The 21,540-nt window shown below is 40.4% G+C and overlaps 2 protein-coding genes across 2 annotated transcripts in view; one reads left to right on the top strand and one right to left on the bottom strand.

Annotated features, from left to right (window-relative positions):
* Window positions 1–832: 832 nt before the first annotated feature.
* tyrp1b (tyrosinase-related protein 1b) lies at window positions 833–8,206 on the top strand. The gene is made up of 9 exons (XM_049571344.1): window positions 833–878; window positions 1,803–2,161; window positions 2,443–2,551; window positions 3,324–3,537; window positions 3,925–4,129; window positions 6,852–7,019; window positions 7,257–7,436; window positions 7,521–7,667; window positions 7,913–8,206. Exons 1-9 carry the CDS (start codon window positions 865–867, stop codon window positions 8,116–8,118), a joined length of 1,602 nt encoding a protein of 533 aa, XP_049427301.1. The 5' UTR covers window positions 833–864; the 3' UTR covers window positions 8,119–8,206.
* A 9,096-nt stretch (window positions 8,207–17,302) lies between these two features.
* Window positions 17,303–21,540, bottom strand: part of si:dkey-92j12.5 (multiple PDZ domain protein) — a 64,940-nt gene continuing 60,702 nt past the window's right edge. The window contains exon 44 of the mRNA XM_049572399.1: window positions 17,303–19,470. Coding sequence (XP_049428356.1) covers window positions 19,324–19,470 — 147 coding nt within the window. The 3' untranslated portion in view covers window positions 17,303–19,323. The remainder of the gene's footprint in view (window positions 19,471–21,540) is intronic.

Consider the following 21,540-nt stretch of genomic DNA (forward strand, 5'->3'; position numbering starts at 1 on the left):
ATGAATCTAGTTTGATGTCTGTAAGCTCTTTAGGCTACAATGAAATTGTTAGGAAATGTTTTTCATACTGACCACCGCTGTTGAAAATGTTATAAAAGGTACAGTGGTTACAACCAATTTTCCCGTTTTATGTGCAATTCACAAAGTGTTTGAGCGGCACCATAGACCACCATTTCTGCAAAGTCTCATTAAAATGTACAACACTAGCCAACATGATAAAATGTCCATTATTGACTTGATTTGATGTTTATTTGACATAATTTCTGACCTTTGTATCATCATTTGTGATTTGAGCAAATTAAAATGATAATGTTGAATATTTCCTTCTTGCCTCCCAGTATGGACTTCTCTGTATTCTGCAAGGCACAGTTTGAAATTTTTGATTACTTGAGCACACAAATTAAGTAAATTGAAGGAACAAATGACTAACTTGTGCCCACAAATTATTAGAAAATCTTCCCCAGATACCTGAGACACACACACACACACACACACACACACACACACACACAGACAACAAACCATATCCAAGTTCTTCAAAGTGACTGAATTTACAAAATAATGACTTCAGTATGAATTTTATCTCACAGTTGAGTCTTTCATTGTGCGAGTGACCACGCAGACTGGCGTCATTTGGGTTATGATCACAAGGCATATGAATGAGTGTTTGAAAAAAAAGCAGCTGAACCCTCAAGTGTATCCATGTGTACAGTGTGTGTGTGTGTGTGTGTGTGTGTGTGTGTGTGTGTGCGCTTACACAAGCCCCAGAGAGCTCTGGTCATGCGCTCAATAGCTATTTAAGCCAGGAGAGGGAAATGGGCCAACTCTTGGGGGGCTTCAGTTCTGCAGAAAGAGAGGAGCAGCATGCACAGTCAGAGGTAGGGGAAACACATTCCGCTGATGCTTTTTCACATAATGAACTGTAGAATATAATAAGTCTTGAAAATTAACAGTGTGAATGATTGCTTCAGCTCCATTTAAAAAGCAGATATGAGACTAATGCACAATTAAGCTACTGGCAAAATTAAAAAATGAAAACCAAGTTTCATTTCAGATGATGGGTATAAGACAGATTGCCACATAACAGCCCATGTTGCACTGGCTGAGCATTATGGCTGAGCAATGCATCCAGTCATTCATAATGTACAGTATCTCTGCAAGAAACGCAACACGTAAAACCCTTTTTTTCCCCCCCAAGTTTTTTTTCTTAAATTTGTAACTTTTCTTCAATGGTTGTTATCACTGTTTTGTTGAAAAATAATTGCTGCTGCCAAACTATTAGTCACTCCTTCATTCATTCCTAATCAACAAGCTTCAAAAGACAAGCAAATCTAACTACATAAAAAAGGTTGAAGCAAATCATCTCTTGCCGTCTGTTGTTGAAAGCATTTCTGAACTTGTAAGAGTTGAAAGCTAATGGCTTTGTGAATTATGAATAATGACTTGCACTGCCTGCAGGGGCGTGTAAGAAGTGAAGTTTCGGAATAATGTTAAGACAATTGGCTTTAACAAGAGAACACAAACCGAGTGAGTTGTTCTTGAGCTTAATTGAAGTGCATGTCTGCAGAGTATTGAATTTTTTTGTCTTCATCTTACCAAAATGTGTGCTGGGAAAGGCCCCTTACAACCCTCAACATGATAAGTGGTTTAGAAAAAGACGGATGGATGGATGTGAAGCAACAATGTAAAATCTGTCTAGTCTCTTTGTTTCTAAAATTGCTAACCTACTTTTTACCTTATTCTCCCTTCTTACCCACCACATGTACCCAAAATATATCTTTATCCTCTCTGAATTTTGGCAGCATGTGGAGAGCAGGTCTCTTGGTGGTGACCATGTGTGCCACCCTAACACTGGCCCAGTTTCCCCGAGTGTGTGTCACCACTGTGGGGCTACAGAGTGGTCAGTGCTGCCCGTCCCCCACAGGGGCAGCGGGGGATGAGTGTGGCTCCAGCACGGGAAGGGGGCAGTGTGTGTCCATTGCAGCAGACAACCGGCGCCATGGACCCCAGTACCCTTATGCTGGGCGTGATGACAGAGAGAGGTGGCCGCTGAGATTTTTCAACCGCACTTGCCAGTGTAATGGGAATTTCAGTGGCTACGACTGTGGGCGATGTCGACACGGGCTGACTGGACCGAACTGTGATCAGAGAATCTCTGTGGGTAAGGGAATGGATGCAGTCTAAACTCAGCATTGGCGACCTAAAAGTTCTGTCTCTAACTGTACACTTTAAGATCTCAGTGGGCTTCAAAGACAGAGAAAAAGACATAAGTTCATGGAATGAGGGCAGCATTTATTGTTAGGGAAAGGCAATGTCTGTGTTAATTTTTAATGGCATTTTTCTCTCCTCCTCTCTTGCTATGTTACTCCCACACCTCACCATCCCCTTGTTCTCTCTATTCCTGCCGTCCTGTCTTCCTCCACCCCATTAACCTCGCTCCAGTAAGGAGGAATATCATGCAGATGAGTGCAGCTGAGAAGCTGGCATTTGTGAATGCTTTGGACCGAGCTAAGAGGACCGTCCACCCTGACCTGGTCATCTGTACACGACGGTACATACATAAGGATATATATCACACTACTCCAACTGTTCTCTATGGACTTGATTATGCTAAACTGATGCTAAGCATATCTAAAAATGTATTTAATTAAGTAATTTCAAAGGAAGAATGATCTTTATTCAGCCAGTCTTTGGTCTTGTATCAAGACTTTAGAACAGACAGCCCAGCTTTGCCCAAAGACCTGCAGGCTCATTCTAGCTGCGTCTGATAGTTGAAAGCTCAGTAATATAGCTATGGTGCACCCGTGCTGTGTTTTGAACATTATCAGTAAAATCATAAAATTTCTTATGGCAGCTTTCTGTTTAAGCTGCAGGTGGAAGTGCAAATTATCAGTTTAGGCGGGAGTAAAGGGATTTATAATCTTCTAAGTAACAGTACATAAATCTGTGAATAACCTCCTTCCAAGTCAGTTGAGGATTATAGTAGATTAATTTTTTGAAGCAATTCTCAGCTGCAGGTAGAAGAACCCTTTTAACCTCCTAATAAAAAATTAAATTTCTCCTGTATTAATGGGCACACCCAGGATCTCAGCTACAGGCCTCATATTTGAAGCCAAGTGCTCCCTCAGCAGCTACACGTGAAAATGAAATGTACATGCAGTGTCGACCAGTTTGTAGCTCAACTGAAGGGATATATTCTCACATATCAAATCAAGCAGTATGTTTTCTGTGCTGAAAAATGAGAGGATAAACAGACTGTCTTAGAGCAGTGTGGAGGAGAAAACACAAGGTGACATTTACCCTGCTGCTCCTCTCATCTGTAGGTACCAGGAGGTGTTTGGGCCCGATGGCAACACCCCGCAGTTTGAGAACATCACCATTTACAACTACTTTGTTTGGAGCCACTATTACTCTGTTAGTAAAACATACCTGGGGCCGGGCCAGGCCAGCTTTGGAGGCGTAGACTTCTCCCACGAGGGCCCCGGCTTTGTCACCTGGCACCGTTTTCATCTGCTGCAACTGGAGAGAGACATGCAGGTGAGAAGAGGGAAGGGAGGGAGGGAGAGAGAAAGACGGGGGTGTAGTGACAAGAAAAAGGGATAGGAAAGGTAGCTTTTAGGCTGATGAAGTGATGAAGGAAGTGAGGATGGGAGAAGGGATCATAAGAGGAGGAAGGAAAGAGTGTGGGGATTTGAAGAGATGGAGACAGAGCGGAAAGCTATCCTGGAGGAGAAAGGGGGAGCGGGGGGGAGGGGGACAGACAGAGGCAAAAGGCACCAAGGTGGAAAATGGTAAGAAAATAAAGAAAGGGGAAAAAAACGAGGCATTGAAAGTGAAAACACAATGGAATACAATATTATACTGCAGCAACTCTTGATACAATAAGAATAGTGTGGGAAAAAAAAAGTTATTCCATCTATGCAGGACATGCTGGGCAACCCCACCTTTGCTCTGCCCTACTGGAACTTTGCCATCGGAGGCAGCCAGTGTGACATCTGCACCGATGACCTGCTTGGAGCCAGGAGCTCCTTCGACATGAACTCCATCAGCTCCAACTCCATCTTCTCCCAGTGGAGGGTTATCTGTGAGAGTGTGGAAGACTACGATACTATGGGCACTGTCTGCAACAGTAAGGCCAGTCGCAGAACACACACACACACACACACCCACATACACACACTATACCGCACTGTGCAGGAGAGTGGTGTTGATATACAGCACAGTCTCAGCTGCATCAGAAAAGAGGGCAAAGAGCTCATAAAGAGAGCATGTAGAACATAAGCTGCTATAAATAATGCCTCACAGCTGTTGTGCCGCATTTGATATTGCTCGCTATTACTAACAGTTTGTTTGAAACTACTCGACTTGTTAAACAACTTCTTCTGCATGCATCCAAAGTACTGCACACTGGATTTTGTAATTCTTTTTTTTCCCGTCTCACAGAGCCTAATTTCTCTATAGCAGACATCAGAACGTACAGTTTTTCAAGTGTTAATTCCCACTGGGTCAATCGGTTTAGACTAGAATAAGGCAACTCTGTGTAGCACTGTAATAAGGTAGACTTTACGTGATCAGATTTGCGGAGATTGGATCTTATTCCACGCTGGCACCAGATTACAAATCACTACTTTTGCCTTAGTTTTCCAATACAACTTATTCATACAATATTTTTTTTATCCCGTATTATGGAATAATAGAAGAATGTCAATCCTCTTTTAGCGTAGGCCTAGTCCCCTACTACAAACACATTAAAGGGGAGGGTGGTGGGGGGGGGTCTCTTTTTGAACAATTGCACATGTATAAAGAAAAAAAGCTTGTAACAGGTAGAACATATGAGTGGCCAACGTGTCAGTGATCTGTCTCATTAATCCCCTTAGAGAGTCATGACAGGCCCGGTATTTCCTGCGTCAACAAGCAACGTCTCCTTAAATGGGTTAGGGGGGGTTGCCTCATTTGTGCATGTGCTTGTTGAAGACAGGAATCTAGCAGTCTACTGGTTCCTTTGATCTGAGGGAATAATCTTCAAACAGACAGACAACTCAGTTATGTAGCCTTCTGTTTATGTGCTTGTGTGTATGTGTATGTGTGTGTGTGTTTGTGTATGTGTGGGAGAGAGAGAACAAAAAAGAAAGGAAGAAAGAGATCATGCATGCGAGAAGGGGAAGAAAAAACAAAAACAACTTGTGTTCAGTCACAGAGCTCCCACTCACTACTGTTGACTTTTAGTGAATAATTAAAAAAGAAAACTGCCTTCCTGTCATGTTTAAGACTGATCAAACTAGTCTAGTCTCCCACATAGAATTAGAAAGTAGTTCAATAACATAACATTTCTAATCATCCTTCTTTCCATCTCTGTAGGGACTGCTGGCCTGAATATGAACCACAATGCCCCACTAACCAAAAAACTGCTGTCGTTTAAGTTACCTTTTGTTTCAAATATTAGGCTTGGGTGGTATCTACATTTTCATACTTTAATGAAACGTCACTTGTGTATAAGGTATATGACGGTATTTGTGTGCTGTGCTACCTACCCTCATGACAGTTCGCTACATTCTGCAAGCTCTCTTAGCTTTGTTAGTCTGACAAAAATGGTAAAAAGGTCAAGAAATGAAATAATATTACATCTATTTTCCTTATTAAACAGAGAAATACAACTGTTCACCTTCTGGCTAACGTTAGCTTAATTGCCTTCTTACTCATAGTAAAGCACACGTCATTCAAACTCAACAGAAACAAACAAACAAAAAAAAAAACACACCAAAACGGTCTTAGTTTTGTCAGTCATCTGGTAAGTTAGTCCACTGTTTCAACAATCACAACCTGTGGTTGGGTCAAAGTAAACCCTTAATTCACCAAGTTATATTTCTCCTCTGCAGTCTCCATCCTACCATTGCTGCCCAACTGTTTACAGTCCTGTAACATTATCCCCGCTACCTGCAGTCACCATATTTGTTGGCTCAGCTGCCTGTTACACCAATAAAGACTGACCTCTGGTGGCACGTGATACAAACTACATGCTGTGATGTCATGCTAACAGCAGCAGTCACTTCCGTTAGACAACTGGCAATTGATTTGAATTGAATTTGATATGCAAAATCAAGAAATTTGTTTATTTCTGTCATTTTTGAGCTGTAACATTTAAAGATAAAAGCTGTGCTTATTTTGTGTTGCTTTGCTAGTATCTTTGATAAACCAAATTATTAGCACAGAGGCTAAGCAGTGTACCGCTGTACTGGACAGGGGTCACAGCCAAACGTATTTTCGCCACCTAAAAAGCAATATCAGTTTAAGTATATGCTATAGGTCTATTTGGAATATTTTCTATGATTTACCTTGGATACAAAGCAATCAAGGCAGTGGTGGACCAGCAAACTGTGTGCTGCAAAGTATAATTACTGTTTTTGTGAACAGAGTCTGGTAGCTTTGAGACAACGGCATCAGTTCCCTGTTGCAAAGGCATGTCTGACAGCAAGGTTAAAGCAGCGAAAATATTAATATAACATACACTTAAACTGATATTGATTTTGTTTTTAATGATTGGCTCTTTTAGGTGGCTAAAAACTAATCAACTGAGGCAGCAAATGCCCAGCGCCATGTCATTTAATGTATTTGATGCAAGGGTTTTTTTTTCCTGGAAGTTATTGTAAACAAATGTTGTGAATTGGTCAATACAGTGTCTTCTTATGAGAAATGGAAATGGAGGAGCGCCTGTATTTTTGATGGTATTAAAAATCATATCGTCAGGATTTCTAAATACCCAGGTATACCATTATAGCGCCCAAGCCTAGTCTCTAGCTTGCACTTCAGTCATATAATATTATCTCACCTTGGGTACTGTCCTTATCACCCAGACACAGAGACCAGTCCCATCAGGAGGAACCCAGCAGGCAACGTGGCACGTCCCATGGTGCAGAGGCTGCCAGCGCCTCAGGATGTGTTGGACTGTCTGGAGCTCAATGCCTTCGACACTCCGCCTTACTACTCCACCTCCTCCGAGAGCTTCAGGAACACCATTGAAGGTGAATGGTTATGGGTCAGAATTAAAGCAGCACCTAAGACTTAACATCCTCCAATTAACCACTGGAGGATATTCAGGTTCAGTCAGACCCAGACTGCAGCGCTGCTGAAGCACTGTGTGATTTCAAACACACACACACTAGACTCTCCACTCACACACACATATGGTTAGCTTCAACAAAGCATTTGTTGATCCTAATTATGGTAAATTTATTAGCTTTCTCTTTTGTATTTTCTAGGCTACAGCGCCCCTCAGGGGATGTACGACCCAGTGATCCGCAGCCTCCACAACTTGGCCCACCTCTTCCTCAATGGAACGGGCGGACAGACTCACCTCTCACCCAATGATCCCATCTTTGTCCTGCTGCACACGTTCACCGATGCAATCTTCGACGAGTGGCTCAGCAGGCACAAGCCAGGTACACACAGGCTGAACTAGATGCAGATACTGACACTCACTCAGGCGAAAGAAAAGATACACCTATTTTTTCCTCATCCTGCAGGTGAAGTAGTTTACCCTGAGGAGAATGCTCCCATTGGGCACAACCGGAGATTCAACATGGTTCCTTTCTGGCCTCCTGTCACCAATGCTGAGATGTTCGTCTCTGCCCCAGAAAACCTGGGATACTCCTACGAGGTCCAGTGGCCAGGTAAGTAGCAGCACACACACATGGACACACACATTCACAAAGCCCCTCATGACCTTGTCGGTGAAGATTCTCAGTCATCTGGGTCATGGTAATCATAAGTGCTATATCGTAGGCAACTGGACTTGCTTCTTGAAGACGTTTTCCCTCTCATCCAAGATGAAAGACGAAACGTCTTCAAGAAGCAAGTCCAGTTGCCTATAATATAGCACTTATGGCCCTCATGACCTTCCTCTCCTTTCCCATAGTTCGTGCCTACACCCTGTCTGAGATCATCACCATCGCCATCGTTGCGGCCGTGCTGGTGGTGGCTGTGGTGGGTGGTGTCATCGCCTGTGCTGTGCGTGCCCGCTCCTATCGCTCAGCTGAGGCCCTAGAGCCACTGCTGGGAGAGACTTTCCGACGCTACTCAGAGGACGACCGGAGGTTGGACAAATCACAGTCCGTTGTCTAAATCCATGCCTTTCCAGAGAGGCCTTATCATTTCATGCTTTTTTTTGTTTTTTTATTCCCCTACTTCTTCTAATAAAGTTGAACTGGTTTCGAACCCAGGGTCCTGGTGTCTGTGTCAGTTTTTTTCTCTATAAATTGCAAGGTTGGCAGAGTCCAATGAATCTTTTGTTTGATCCATACAGCAGAAAAGATCAGACTGCAGCCAAGAGGTCAGACTGCCTGGAGCAGCTTGTATACTGAATGGGCAAATTACTGTTGGTAGACAATATATAAGACCGTTTCTTCCCTACAGTGTCTCTTTTTCAGCTCCCAGTTACATGTTGCTAATTCATGAAGTCAAAGTTCATCTGTCTGTAAGATAAATGGCAACCATCCTATTTGGTTTGATGTTCTCATTCCATTCATACTGCACTTAATCTAGTCCCATTACTGTGTGAATAATATGCTGAATGGTGTGAACAGACCACAGAAAGGCCTGGATACTAGAGGCCTTTGCTGCAGGTGTGAATTTGCTTGTCTGAAGCCTGAGGCTTACCAGCACACCACTTAGATGTAATGTTGCTTCTCACTAATGAGTCAGATCAAATCCATGCAAATGCTCGTCTTCATAACAGCACACACACCGCCCCCATGTGGATTTAAGACATTACTGCACACAGTATGAGACAATTCAATTTACAAGTCATGTACTTTTTTGCAACCCAACCATTACTCATCACAGCCTCAATTTAACTCATATATTATAGATTAAGAGCAAAATATCTTGCTGCATGTAGAGAATAAAATCAAAAAAGAAAAACTGAACTATGAGTAAACCAGGGATGGAATTTTGATTTCAAAAGTAAGGGGGCCAGTTAGTACAGGCACAGTTAATTATAAAATGGATTGGTGTGGTTGTTGTTGCTGATTGGACAACAGTTGTACCACGGCCTCTCATTCCTTATTGCTTTATTCTATAATTCATAATCCTCTCACCTCTCCAATTTCTACAGTCCCTGCTCCCTGCCCATCACCTGTTGGGGAAGCTATTCCTGTTGAGTTACAGACACAATTAATAAACTCCAAAAAATAAAAATACTGAATGGTGTGAGAGTGAGCTCATTTGAAACATGTTAAAATAAGAGCACTTCGACAATGCCATGTACTACATGTAGCTAACCTGAAGACATTTAGAAAAAGTGAAATTGATATTCCAATATGAATATCTGTAAAGTAACATGGTTATAGTGCATGCAGTCTCTCAATATGTTTTGGACCGTAAAAAGTGGAGGATTCCAATACGCCCCTCCGAACATGTCCCCTGTGCCCCCCCTCATTTGAACTAAGAATTAAAGGAGGAATGTGTAGCATTTAGTGGCATCCAGTGGTGAGGACTGCAGATTGCAACCAGCTGAAAGTTTTGGTGCCAAGCATAAACTCCCAGTTAGAATTCCTTCAGTTTTCATTGCACAGGAGGTTTTTACCAAATTATCAACAGGTCTCTTCCTGTCCAAAACAAGGTCATTAAAACCAGCAAAAACACTGAATAAAGCAGTTTCACATTATAAATCAGTGTCTCTCTGATGCTGTTAGGCTCATTGCAAAGGAGTTGCTAGCCTCCTCTCCAAAACAAATGGACATGGGGATTTAAACCAGTACAAAACACTGGATAAAACAGTTCACATTAAAAATCATTGTTTTTCCAACAGTGTTCAGCTTCTCGCAGTGAAGTTGCTAACTACAATGGCTGATGTGAAAATGTGTCACTTTCTGGTCTACTGTACACACATGATGGTCCAGTATGGCAATCTTTGTGGAAAGGGACCCGCTCCCTATGTAGGGTAGATGTAAAAGGCTCATTCTCAGGCAACGAAACAACATAATCAAGTTACTGAGGTGAGGTTTAGGAAAAGAAAAATGGTGATGTATCTTAAAATGACTCAATGTCTACTCAAAGTTCACATGGTTCCAGGAGAAAGTTTTGTGTTTTGTGACCCGTCCACCACCCCAACCTGCCTCTTTACAACTGCGTCATCATTTCCTACTCCAACTAGACACATGCCAGCACATTGGTCATGTGATTGCGGCCTTTCAAAATACATAGGATATGGACAATAAGGAAAACATAAAACAGTTTGTTAGAACAGCCTCAACAAACACTACAATATTTATTTTCAAGTATTTATACACTAAAGAAAACATACTAATTATACTATTTATATTTTTGTGCCAGTTAACCTCCTGGGCACTGCCTAGGTGCCCTTGAACAAGGCACTGAACCCCCAACTGCTGGGAGCACCTGTCCACAGCAGCTCCCTCACCTTGACATCTCTCCATTTAATGCATGTATTGGTCCCACGTGTGCATGTGTGTGTATTTTGGGCCTGTGTGTATATGACAGATCAGAGTGCAAAAAACTGAATTTCCCCTCAGGGATTAATAAAGTCTTCTTAAAACGAGGAGCAGGGTGGGAGAACCTGTTAGTTACAACTTCTGTGTTAAGGCCATGCTCCATTGTGTTCACCTCAACGCTGTTCATTGGAATTCTGTTCTTAAAACTAAAATGGCAGAGTTTGGCTCAACTCTGCCATTTCAGTTTACTTTTTTCCTCTATAAACCGCATCTTGCCTGCACCAACACCAATGAAATGTGGGGTAGATTCAATGTTACATAGTGCATTATGGATTAATGTGTGCTCTGTCCTGTTAGGGCCCTTAAGACATTTTCAAATGCAGGGAGAGGCCATGCTGAGCCTTTTACTTGGAGTCACTCAGTAATTGCAGCCACCTGCCTGTGAGTAATTACCTATGTACAAAAGCAAATGCAAAGCATGTACTTTTTATTTAAGATCCCATGTTGCATTTGTTGGGGATAAAGCAGGGCTGTACTTTGAGAGGTCATTTTCTCAGCATGTGCTTTTCTTAAAGTTACAATGTGTAATTTACGTGGTTGTTTATTAGCAAATATACTATTGCTTTCATAAATATATATTTACTAAAATGTAATGCAATTCACATACAAATGGAAGCTTTCTCCTAGGCTTAGAATGATTTCTCTATATATACACAGGCAGGGCGCGGTCTGCTGGAGGCTGCCGTCTTACATCGCCATTTTTGAATACAGTGGCTGAAAGGGATATACGCGCTTCGCCTTTCGCGTTTACCTAGAACTTGCCGTCACTGGAGACAGAGAAGGTGAAGCTCAATCCGGGGCGCTTCTGCGTTAACCTGCTTTGTACTTTTATGATTCTGTCGCACTTTAAATGGAGGACCACACGTTTTGCCCGGACGAGACAAAACGCGAGTGAATATCAGCGTTGCTTATTCCAGGTGGAAAGAACTCCTGCTGAAGAACACTCTGGAAACACATATAATCGTACCAACCTATATTTGCCGCACTGTGCCATGACTATCACATAAACGTGTTATTTTAGCATTACTGTGCTAATGTTTGCTTGTGTTACCAAAACAATTAGAAATAAAACACTCCTAACATAACGTTATATCTCACAGATAACCTATATGTCACTGGTAAGCTATAACATATTGTAGCGTCCGCCAGGATGTGTGGAAAGGATGACGTAGTTATTCGGCAAACCACCGTTTATTACTGAACAGTACAGGTTACTGTTGGCCGTAACTACACCAAAACAACCAACAAACAAGAACTTAGCTGTAACTCCAACTGTGCACTCCTGCTCTCTCCTCCAGCTCGCTCCTACGCACACCAGCACCCTCACACATTGACCTCATTCCTGTCACACTCGCACCCCGCCCCCCTACCTATACTCATTCAATCCCAAACATGCCATTAACTCACAGAACACTGACATTATAACAGAACATTTACTGCAGGGTCGCTACAATATCTAACATGGTTTAGATTCCTAAATAAATATTCACCTCATTGCTAGATAGGCCTACTCCTGAAAAATTTGAAAAACTCGTGGATGATGCCATCTCTGTCTGCGCAAGGCTTTTTCTCCTACAAGGCCACCGTCACTTATCCAACAGGAGGGGTGAGCAAGTGAGCGCGAGTGAGCACTGCAATCTAGAATGTGACCGCTGATGTCACTGTTACTCACCATTTTTACACACTGAGGCTTTAACATTCAGAGGCCCGAAGTGCAGTTAACCTTTTATAATCTAAAGTTACACATAGTGAGCTTTGAAAGTGGATTTGAGACGTGTTTTTTTTTTTTAAATGAATTACTTTTACACAAGAAAATAAAAAAGATAAAGGGGGTAAAATATATAAAATTAAAAAGAACATTTTCAGCACTTTTAAAGCTCATAACCAGAAGATGTGGCATGTCACGCAGTGCTTTTCTGCAAAAACTGCATGATAGTGCCTAATTATTTCTTGCTTCAGGCTATGCCACTGAATAAAACCGCATGACATAAGCATGCATGCTTCTCTGCACCAAATTTGCCATTAGTCCAGCTCAATTGCTTGTGACAGCCTAGATTTATATCGAGAAATGACTTGGAACTGGTGGCACTTAAATTTATAACTGTTAATTTACTGTAACTACTGGAGACCTACTCTATGAACAGCAGCTGTCGGGATATTTTTATCTTGCTTTAAGGAAAGCAAGATTGTAAGACTCAGCACTGGACTAAATTGCTTAGGAATGGCATTTTTGCAGCGCATGCAGGTATCTTGAAAAAGAATCTCATGGGAATGAATGGGAAGGGAGAGCTGATTTTTTTGGATCCACCTTCAGTTGGCTGTTCTCTCTGTACCAGCAGGTTACACTGACAGCAAAAAGACAAGCATTTGGATTTATTAATATGGGTAGATGCGACAGTCACACACACAGAACAATCATTTGGCCACTGCTACCCTCCCGAGAGAGTAGATCATTAGTGCCTTTCATGTCAAGTGTGCTCTCATGGAAGTCCTCTTATTCTCAGCCGTGGAAAAATGCATCGCAGTTTTGCAGCCACAGTGGATAGGCCCCAGTGTAGGTTTTATACATAATGGGAGAGAGGGGAAGAAGGGCCATGCAGGGGAAAAGGTCCAGTGGCCCGCTGGTATTTTCCTCATAAATGTTTGAAGGAAAGGGAATTTGAGCCTAGTTGTGAAAACCAGCAGATCTGTTTTCTTGCTTAATGAAAGAGAAAAAAAGGGAGATGTCACTGCATCTGCCCTCTGCGGCTCCCATAAGAGCTGTATGGAAATCCATTGAAGCTCACATGATGAAAATACAGTATTAAAAATATGTTTTTGGATGCCAAACAAGTAGCAGATATATGAGTTTTATCTTTCACAAAAGAACCATTATATTGTTGGAGAAATTCTGGTTAAATGCACAAAAAAGCATTTAGCCATTTCTCCATCTTAAAACTCTCTTCACGCCAGCCTTTAGGCAAGGCAATTGTTCATCTGGAGAAGGATAAACCAGACTGCAATGGCTGGGTTTCAATAAAGCTTGCAATGTGAACAGATGGCTTTGATTAATGCGGAGGCTCCAGACAGGATCTCCCTAGATGCCTCCTATTTCCTAAATGAGACATTTGTGTGCAAATGTATTGTTTGTCAAGTTGTCACCAGTAACTCCGGTAATTAAAGTGAAAGTTCTGTGCATTCACAAAGAAATGGCACAGGTTTACTCTCCCTCTGCGTTTCTCTGACTCAGGTTGAAAATGTCTCAGTCCTAACTGAGACTAATTTCTTCAGCTTCCTCTACAATGTTGTACTTCTCAAAATAGTCCTCCTCTTCTCTTCTCTTTTGTGGAAAGTAACTACTTACATTTACAGAAGCACTCTACTTAAGTACAATTCTGAGGTACTCATACTTTACCTGGATATTTCCATTTTCTGCTGCATTATAATACTACTGCACTATAATTCAGAGCCAAAATGTTGGCATTGTATTCCTCTGCAAACCACAAATGTGTTATATTTGCAAGTTTCAAACATATCATATCAACATTTCTTAAGTTCTTGGTATATGAGCTGATGAGGCATCCCTGCGTTTCCAGTCAGAATAGTGCCACGAAATACGTTTGTCTTTTACCAAGACATTGCTGCATCCTCCAGTGATTTTTCAGGACCTACTGTAAATGAGGGTTTTTTACTAAGTCGTTGCTGTTTTTTCACTGGAGATAGTGCCACAAAAAGCATTTGTTTTTTACAGAGTCACAGCTGCATTTTCCAGCAGCTTTTAAGCTCCCAGTTGACCTATGACTAAGCCACGCCCCCCTCCACTCACTCGGACAAACTATCAGCATTCAGTGACCGGTGCTATGGCAGGTGTCACAGTACCCTCCATTTCACAGGAGGCAGTTGATGATTTTTGTGGACATAACGATCAGATGTCATTGAGAAGTAACCAAAAGGACCTAAACTACACATTGGAGGGATATATTAATCATTTTATTGTTGAGAAGCTCGATGAAAAGCTTAAATTACAAGCCAAAATTTACAGGTCACAGTGTACGCTTGTGAACTGCATCTCATTGCTGTCACCATCAAAGACAACAAGTTAAAGTGCCACTGAAGTTCAGGTTTTTGGCTCAGAATATGAGAAAAGGATAACGGCCTTTTTACCATCTTTACCAAGAGTGTCTCTCCGTTAGTTTGGTGCTACAGTATTTACATTGAATCATTCAGCATAACGTTTGCCAACCTTTGTTGTCTCTGCAATTACAGATAAGTTAATGAAGTTAAGCTCCAGAAGTTAACGTTAGCTTATCTAGAGCCTTTTGGACAACAGCTAATGTTAACAATGATGTACGATCACCAAAGTACAAAACTAGAACAAAATAGGCTAATGAACTCCCAGCACACATGGTGACATGATGAACAACGCAGCTAGGAGATAACATTAGGCTAACTTTAGCTAACGTTAGCTAGAGATGTTAAAGATAACTTTATATTTCTTTCCAGCAAAGTGACAATATGTTGCCTCAAACACAATGTTGTCTTACCTTAGAACAGATGTAGACATCATTGTTAATATTATTCAGTTGATGTTGTGGTCTAATGTTACCACACAACTTTATCCGAAGGAGACACTTTTCTCGGTTGAGATGTGGTTTAGCAAAGGGTAAAAAATACACCTCGTCGCCCAGCCTCTCAGGATACCTTGTGTCAGAGTTGCATGTACCCCATGCACACAGTTTGACCATTTTTAAACTACAAATCCCCGAAAAAGCTCATAAAACTGAATGAAACTGACTTTCTGTAATGCATTTCAATAAACCTCCAGGCAGAGAATGTCGAGTGTACGGGAATGGCTATACGCACTGTGATTGGCTCATCGCGTTTGAGGGTGGGGCTTAGCCATAGGTCAATTGTGGTTCTTTTTCATCAAGTCAACACTGTTTTTCCACTGGGGATAGTGCCAAAAAAAGCAGTTGTTTTCTGCCAAGACATCACTGCATCTCCCAGCATTATTTAAGCCCACAAATGTGTATTTTTAGCAAGTCATTGCGGTTTTTCCACTGGGGATAGTGCCAAGAAAAGCAATTGTTTATCACCGAGACATCCTTGCATTTCCAGCTGGCATAGTACCACGAAAAGTGTTTGTTTTTTACAGAAACACTGCTGCAGTTTCCAACAGCTTTTTCAGACCCCCAAAGTGAGAGTATTTTAGCAAGTTCTCACTATTTTTCCACTGGGGATAGTCTCGCAGAAGACTTTTTTTTGTTTTTGTTTTTGTTTTACCAAGACATTGCTGTATCCTCCAGTGGCTTTTTAGGCCCCAAATGCGGGTGTTTTTTAGTAAGCCGTTGCTGGTTTTCCGCTGGAGACAGCGCCACAGAAGCATTTGTTTTTTACAGAGACATCACTGCATTTCCCTGCAGCTCTTTAGCCCCTAAACATGGGTTTTTTCGCAAGTCATAGCTTTTTTTCCACCAGGGATAGTGCTTAGAAGAGCGGTTGGTTTTTACCGAGACATCCCTGCATTTCCAGCCGGCATAAAACCATAAAAAGTGGTTGTTTTTTTTACCAAGACACCGCTGCATCTTCCAACAGCTTTTTAAAACCCCAAACGTAGGTGTATTAAGCAAGTTATCACTATTTTTCCACTGGGGATAGTCTCTTGAAAATTGGGTGTTTTTTTACTGAGACATTGCTGCATTTCCAGCAGGGATTGTGCCCCCACACCTGGGTAATTTAACCCAAAACATGATCTTTTTCTAATCATAACCGAATAATTTTTGTGCCTTAACTTCGTTATCCACAGCATTGCTGAAACGTGAAGTATCCACCACATAAAACCATGCAAATGTAACATATCTGTGGTTCGGAGAAATGTACAATGCAAACATTTATTCTGGCAATTGGGTTGACGCTACTTGTATAAATGTGTAAATTCAGACTGATAGTGCAAAATATAACAAATAAATATGAGGATGAATTATTAAAGTCACCTTTAAGTGATGTACACATTGATGCACCAATAATTATAATCCAATAATTACTTTGACATGGGACATTCTTTGTAATGAGTACTTTACTTTTTGGACTGTAAGTAAATTTTGTAATTCATCTCTGCATGGTGATATTGCTACTTCTACTTAAGTGAAAGATCTGAGCACTTCTTTCACAACTGCTTCTCCTGTTGTCACTCACCTACTCTGTGATTTAGTGCTGCCCTGTCACTCCATGATATACGGTGTGACACTCACTTGACTGAACCTGAGTGATATTGAATATGTATTCATGTTTGACAAAGACTGAGGGAAAGCGCGAGAGACAAAGAGCATAACCACGACAATAAAACACCCCCAAGGCAAGATTCAGTTCACTGGTTTGAAAATAGATGCAAAAATATGCATAAAAAAAAATCTTGCATCTATCCTTAAAAAATGTAACTGCAGGCACAGACGTCCTCGTTTAACAGTTCAAGAATCTCAGATTTTCTCAGATACTTCTTTCTGGTTTGCATCTGTGGGATTTGAAAGTCAAACAATGTGATATCCACTAGCTTATCCTACTCAGTATTATTCCGTAGGGACATCACAAAGCATCAAGAAAGATTTCTGTGTTGTTGTCATTCCTTATTAAAATATGACCATGGTCAGGTGATTGTTTGTTTCACTGCAACATGACACACAGAAGTGCACCAGGCAGTGAAGTAAGCAGAGCAACAGACGTCCTGAACTATAAAAAAGTTTCAAATACAAAATTCTAGCAAATGAACATTTAATAAGATCACTTACAGTACATTCAGTAATACAATATTACACAATCTCAAACACAAGTGTGTTGTGGCTCTGACGACTACTGACATAAATGAAATCAAATAAATGACTGCGAGGAAAACAAATATCATAGTATAAATTAATTCATATAAAACATACAGTTTCTAAATAAAGATTGCACATTTAACAATACTTCCTAAAAGAAAACTGATCAAGTTATAGATAAGAAAACAGTAATAAATAATAAATAAATCGCACATACTTGCTGATATTTAAAATGTTCAAGACATGTAAGGTACTTTGATTATTTAAGCAATCATGACACACTTGAAATGATTACAATATGAGAGTGAAGAATATAAGAAAAATTGTCCTAAAACCTTATTGCCATAAAAAAGATTGGCAGAAGCACTTGGCATGTTTTGGGTCTTAGGAGCTGATCACAGTAGTTAACTCTGAATGAACAGAAGTCAACAGACAGTAGGTAATACACGTGACATTGTGTCTTGAAAGATGCCTCTATTGCATTCGGTCAGCAGATTCAGAGGTTTGGGAACGGTAATTTATTCATGAATGTGTTTACATGAGCAATAATGCGTATCACTGCATGACTATATTATAAGTACCTTGAATGGAATAATTAAGACACAATATATCATCATCAGTCAGGACACTGCTGTATTGGCTTATTTAAAGGGGAACTATTATGCTTTTCTGTCATGAATATAATGTTACAATATCTGATGTTCATTTTAAACATGGGCAAAGTTTCAGGATTCAGACAGTTATTAATATTCTTTTTCCAACATTTTTTTTTTCTACTTCTGAGACAAGCTGTTGTCAACTCATGATGGACATCTTTACATAGTCATATGCTTCATGCACACTCCTGCAAGTGTTAACATACACTGCTACATGTAGCTGCATGCTAACATCAGGGAAACATGTAATCTTGATTTGAGATGTTGTTAATTTCTCCCCAATTTCTGATCATATTCCTACAAGAACATGTTGAGTTGTAAAGATTTTGAAGCTTCTGCTGGTGATTTTTTCAAAGTAGAAAGTGTCACTATACTCTGTTATAGTCTTTCCCCTGGCTGCAAGTACACTGCTACATGTAGCTACATGCTAACATCAGAGAAACATGTAAACTTGGTTTGAGATGTTGTTAATTTCTCCCCGATTGCTGATCATATTCCTACTAGAACATGTTAAGTTGTAAAGATTTTGGTTTTGCAGCTTCTACTGGTGATTTTTTTTGAAGGTAGAAAGCTCCACTATACTCTTTTACAGTCTTTCACATGGCTGCAAGTACACTGCTACATGTAGCTACATGCTAATGTGAGGGAAAATGTAATGTTGGTGTCTGATGTTGTTATTTGTCCCAGATTTCAGATAATATTCCTACTAAAACATGGCCAGTTGTGATAATTTTGGTTTTGAAGCTCTCACTGGTGACTGACCAATCAGACCAGACTAGTTTTTGTTGAGAGACAGCTGCTAACATGTCGTGTTTCAGACAGAGGGTGAATGCAGGTATATTCAGGCAGACAGTATGAGAAAAAAGTGTTTTTGACCATTGAAGTATGTGAACATGTTCTTGTAAACACTCAACATACACAAATAAACCTGAAAACTAGCATAATAGATCCTCTTTAATATATATGCCTTGGGTGCTTTGGTTTCTATGAGCATCACTTCTATGGTAACCTTAAAAATGTCCTCTCTGTATGAATACACAGATATTCATGATCAGAATATGGAGATTCCTATAACATTAACACATAATTACTAGTAACACCTTTATGAGAATATGAGTTTATATTGGGGAAACTGTTCACGTTAATACATCCAGCTGCAGTTTGAGGTAGCTTCCTCAAACTAAATTCAGATAAATTTATACCTACAGCATCTACTCTTCTTATAATTTTAATAGAAAACTATATCACTTTAACTGTCCACATTTGCCTTCTAAGGTTTATGTGAGGCAGCGCTAAGGTAGGCGGCTACATTCTTTAATGCGCTACTTAGCAAAGACATTAAGACATTCTAACACAATCGGCCACGACTCAAGAGAGCACTGTTAGGACTACAGTTCCCTTGGTCCTCTTGAGGATGTCCACTGCTTCAGCATGAGTCACACCCTCCAGACAATGTCCATTCACAGCAATGATCTGATCTCCACGTTTCAGCCTGCCGTCCTCTATGGCCGCCCCCTGCAGAGGAAGAAGACCAGTCCATCACCATGCAAGGTAACAAGCTGTTTGCACCATGACATAACATGCAAAAGACAAAAGGATACTGTAATAACTGATCACGTTAAAATATGAAGTATTTCTAAATTTAAATATGTTTAACATATTGTCATACATAAACTAGATGTTTTAAATGATAAACAATAGCATTATTACTCTACACTTGTAACACTTTTAACCAGTGATAACTAAGAATTCTAAATAGTGAAACATTTCATGATTTTTACCAGCAGCAACAACGTTGGGACGACTGGTATTGTTTTTACCCTGTGAGTCTGTGTGTGTGTGTGTGTGTGTGTTCTTGGTGACACATATTGTAGCGGGAACTACAAAAGAAGCACATTCGACTACTTTGGCAGGTGTTTGTCTGTCTGTGGACAGATTTTTGTCATCACGATGACACAACCGCCACAAAACTTTACAGGTGTTAGGGGTGGGGGAAAGAATCGATACAGCCTAGTCTTGCAAAATTTTTGTGTGGCAATATCACATCGTCACACTAATGACTAATGACTAATATTACAAATACAAATTAAACTTTACGTAGCCTACTAGAATAATATTATAAATTTCTTTTTCAGTCCACTAGATACATTTTGCTGCAAAAAAAAATAACTGAATTGAGATGAACAGACTAAAAACTTTACCTTATTGCAATATATCACATTATATATTTAAAATCGCAATTACACGTATCAAGACTTAAGTATTGCGATAATATCATATCATAGATCCTCTGGTGATTTCCTATAAGGTGTGCAGTTGAGATCAAAATGGAGGCCAAGTTGGAAGATAGGTTTGGTGCAGAAGGGGATGGGCCGTCATCCCCTCCATCACACTCCTCACCAACATTCGAGTCCTTTGTGTCATGAGTTACAGCCCTTGGTGGTTAAAGCAGTAATACTAGTGTGTAAAAATACTCTGTTACAAGTAAAAGTACTACATTTGAAATTTTAGTAAAAGTATTTTACTGTTATGTTGTCGTTATGTTGTGTATATATATTTTTCTCTATTGTCTGGTTGTTTTTGTCTGTGCATGGTTCTTGTGGAGTGTTTCTATAATGTTTCCTTGACTTGAAATCTATTGCTGTGCAGAGAGGACTACACACTCTGCTTTTGAACTACATCTCCCATCTGTCCCATCTGAGCAGGAGTGGTGCAGCACAGGTGTTGCTGATTGCCTTGATAAATCACATAAGACTGTTCATTGTACTCATATGCTGATCGTCACCCTGATGAAGGTCCTCTGACCGAAAGCTTGGTTAATTAAAGATACTTGCATTGATCCAAGTGTGCAGATCCTATTTTTACACAAGTAAGAGTACAAAAGTATAAGCATCAACATCTACTTAAAGTACCAAAAGTAAAAGTACTCAGTTTAATGGCCCATTTGAGACATACAACATATACAGTGTTATATTACTAGATTATCATTAGTGTTGCATTAATGTGTGTGTCAGTTCAATGTTGTGCGGCTAATTTTATTTACTTTATACTGCTGGGTAGCCAAACCTATATTATGTTTTTACTGTAGTTTTGTTCATAAGATAAGATTAACTTTATTGTCCCACGTGTAGGATATTTGTCTTGGCTGTAAGAGGTGACCGTCACTGCTCACATAAAGACTTGACAAGAACACATATTTTACATAAGGACTGAGTGAAAACTAACAGAAAAATTAGGACATACACACAGTACAAGTAAGACATACACAGTGCAGTACATTCTCTGTCTTGGGGGTGGATTACTCAAACCACAGTCTTGAGAGTTGAAGGGATAGGCAGTCATTTTTACTCATTACCTTCATGGCTGTTTTCACTAATTTCTCCACTTTTGATTTGAACTGTACAGTGAGAGAACCAAACCAGGCAGCCATCCCATATCTAATTAGACTTTCCAGTACAGCATTATAAAAAACTGTCATGATCCTAGTGCTTACTCCAAATAGCCTAGGTCTGCGGAGGAAGTGTAATCTCTGACCAAGTTTGGAACAAAGATGATCGACATGCACATTCCATTTTAGCAGACTAT

The sequence above is a fragment of the Epinephelus fuscoguttatus genome, linkage group LG3, assembly GCF_011397635.1.
Source record: "Epinephelus fuscoguttatus linkage group LG3, E.fuscoguttatus.final_Chr_v1".
Lineage (NCBI taxonomy): Eukaryota > Metazoa > Chordata > Actinopteri > Perciformes > Serranidae > Epinephelus > Epinephelus fuscoguttatus.

Excerpts from the sequence above, each read along its gene's own strand:
- tyrp1b (XM_049571344.1), top strand. Across the intron at positions 2,552-3,323 it reads CTGGTCATCTGTACACGACG|GTACCAGGAGGTGTTTGGGC; the intron begins GTACATACATAA and ends TCTCATCTGTAG. Across the intron at positions 7,668-7,912 it reads CTACGAGGTCCAGTGGCCAG|TTCGTGCCTACACCCTGTCT; the intron begins GTAAGTAGCAGC and ends CCTTTCCCATAG.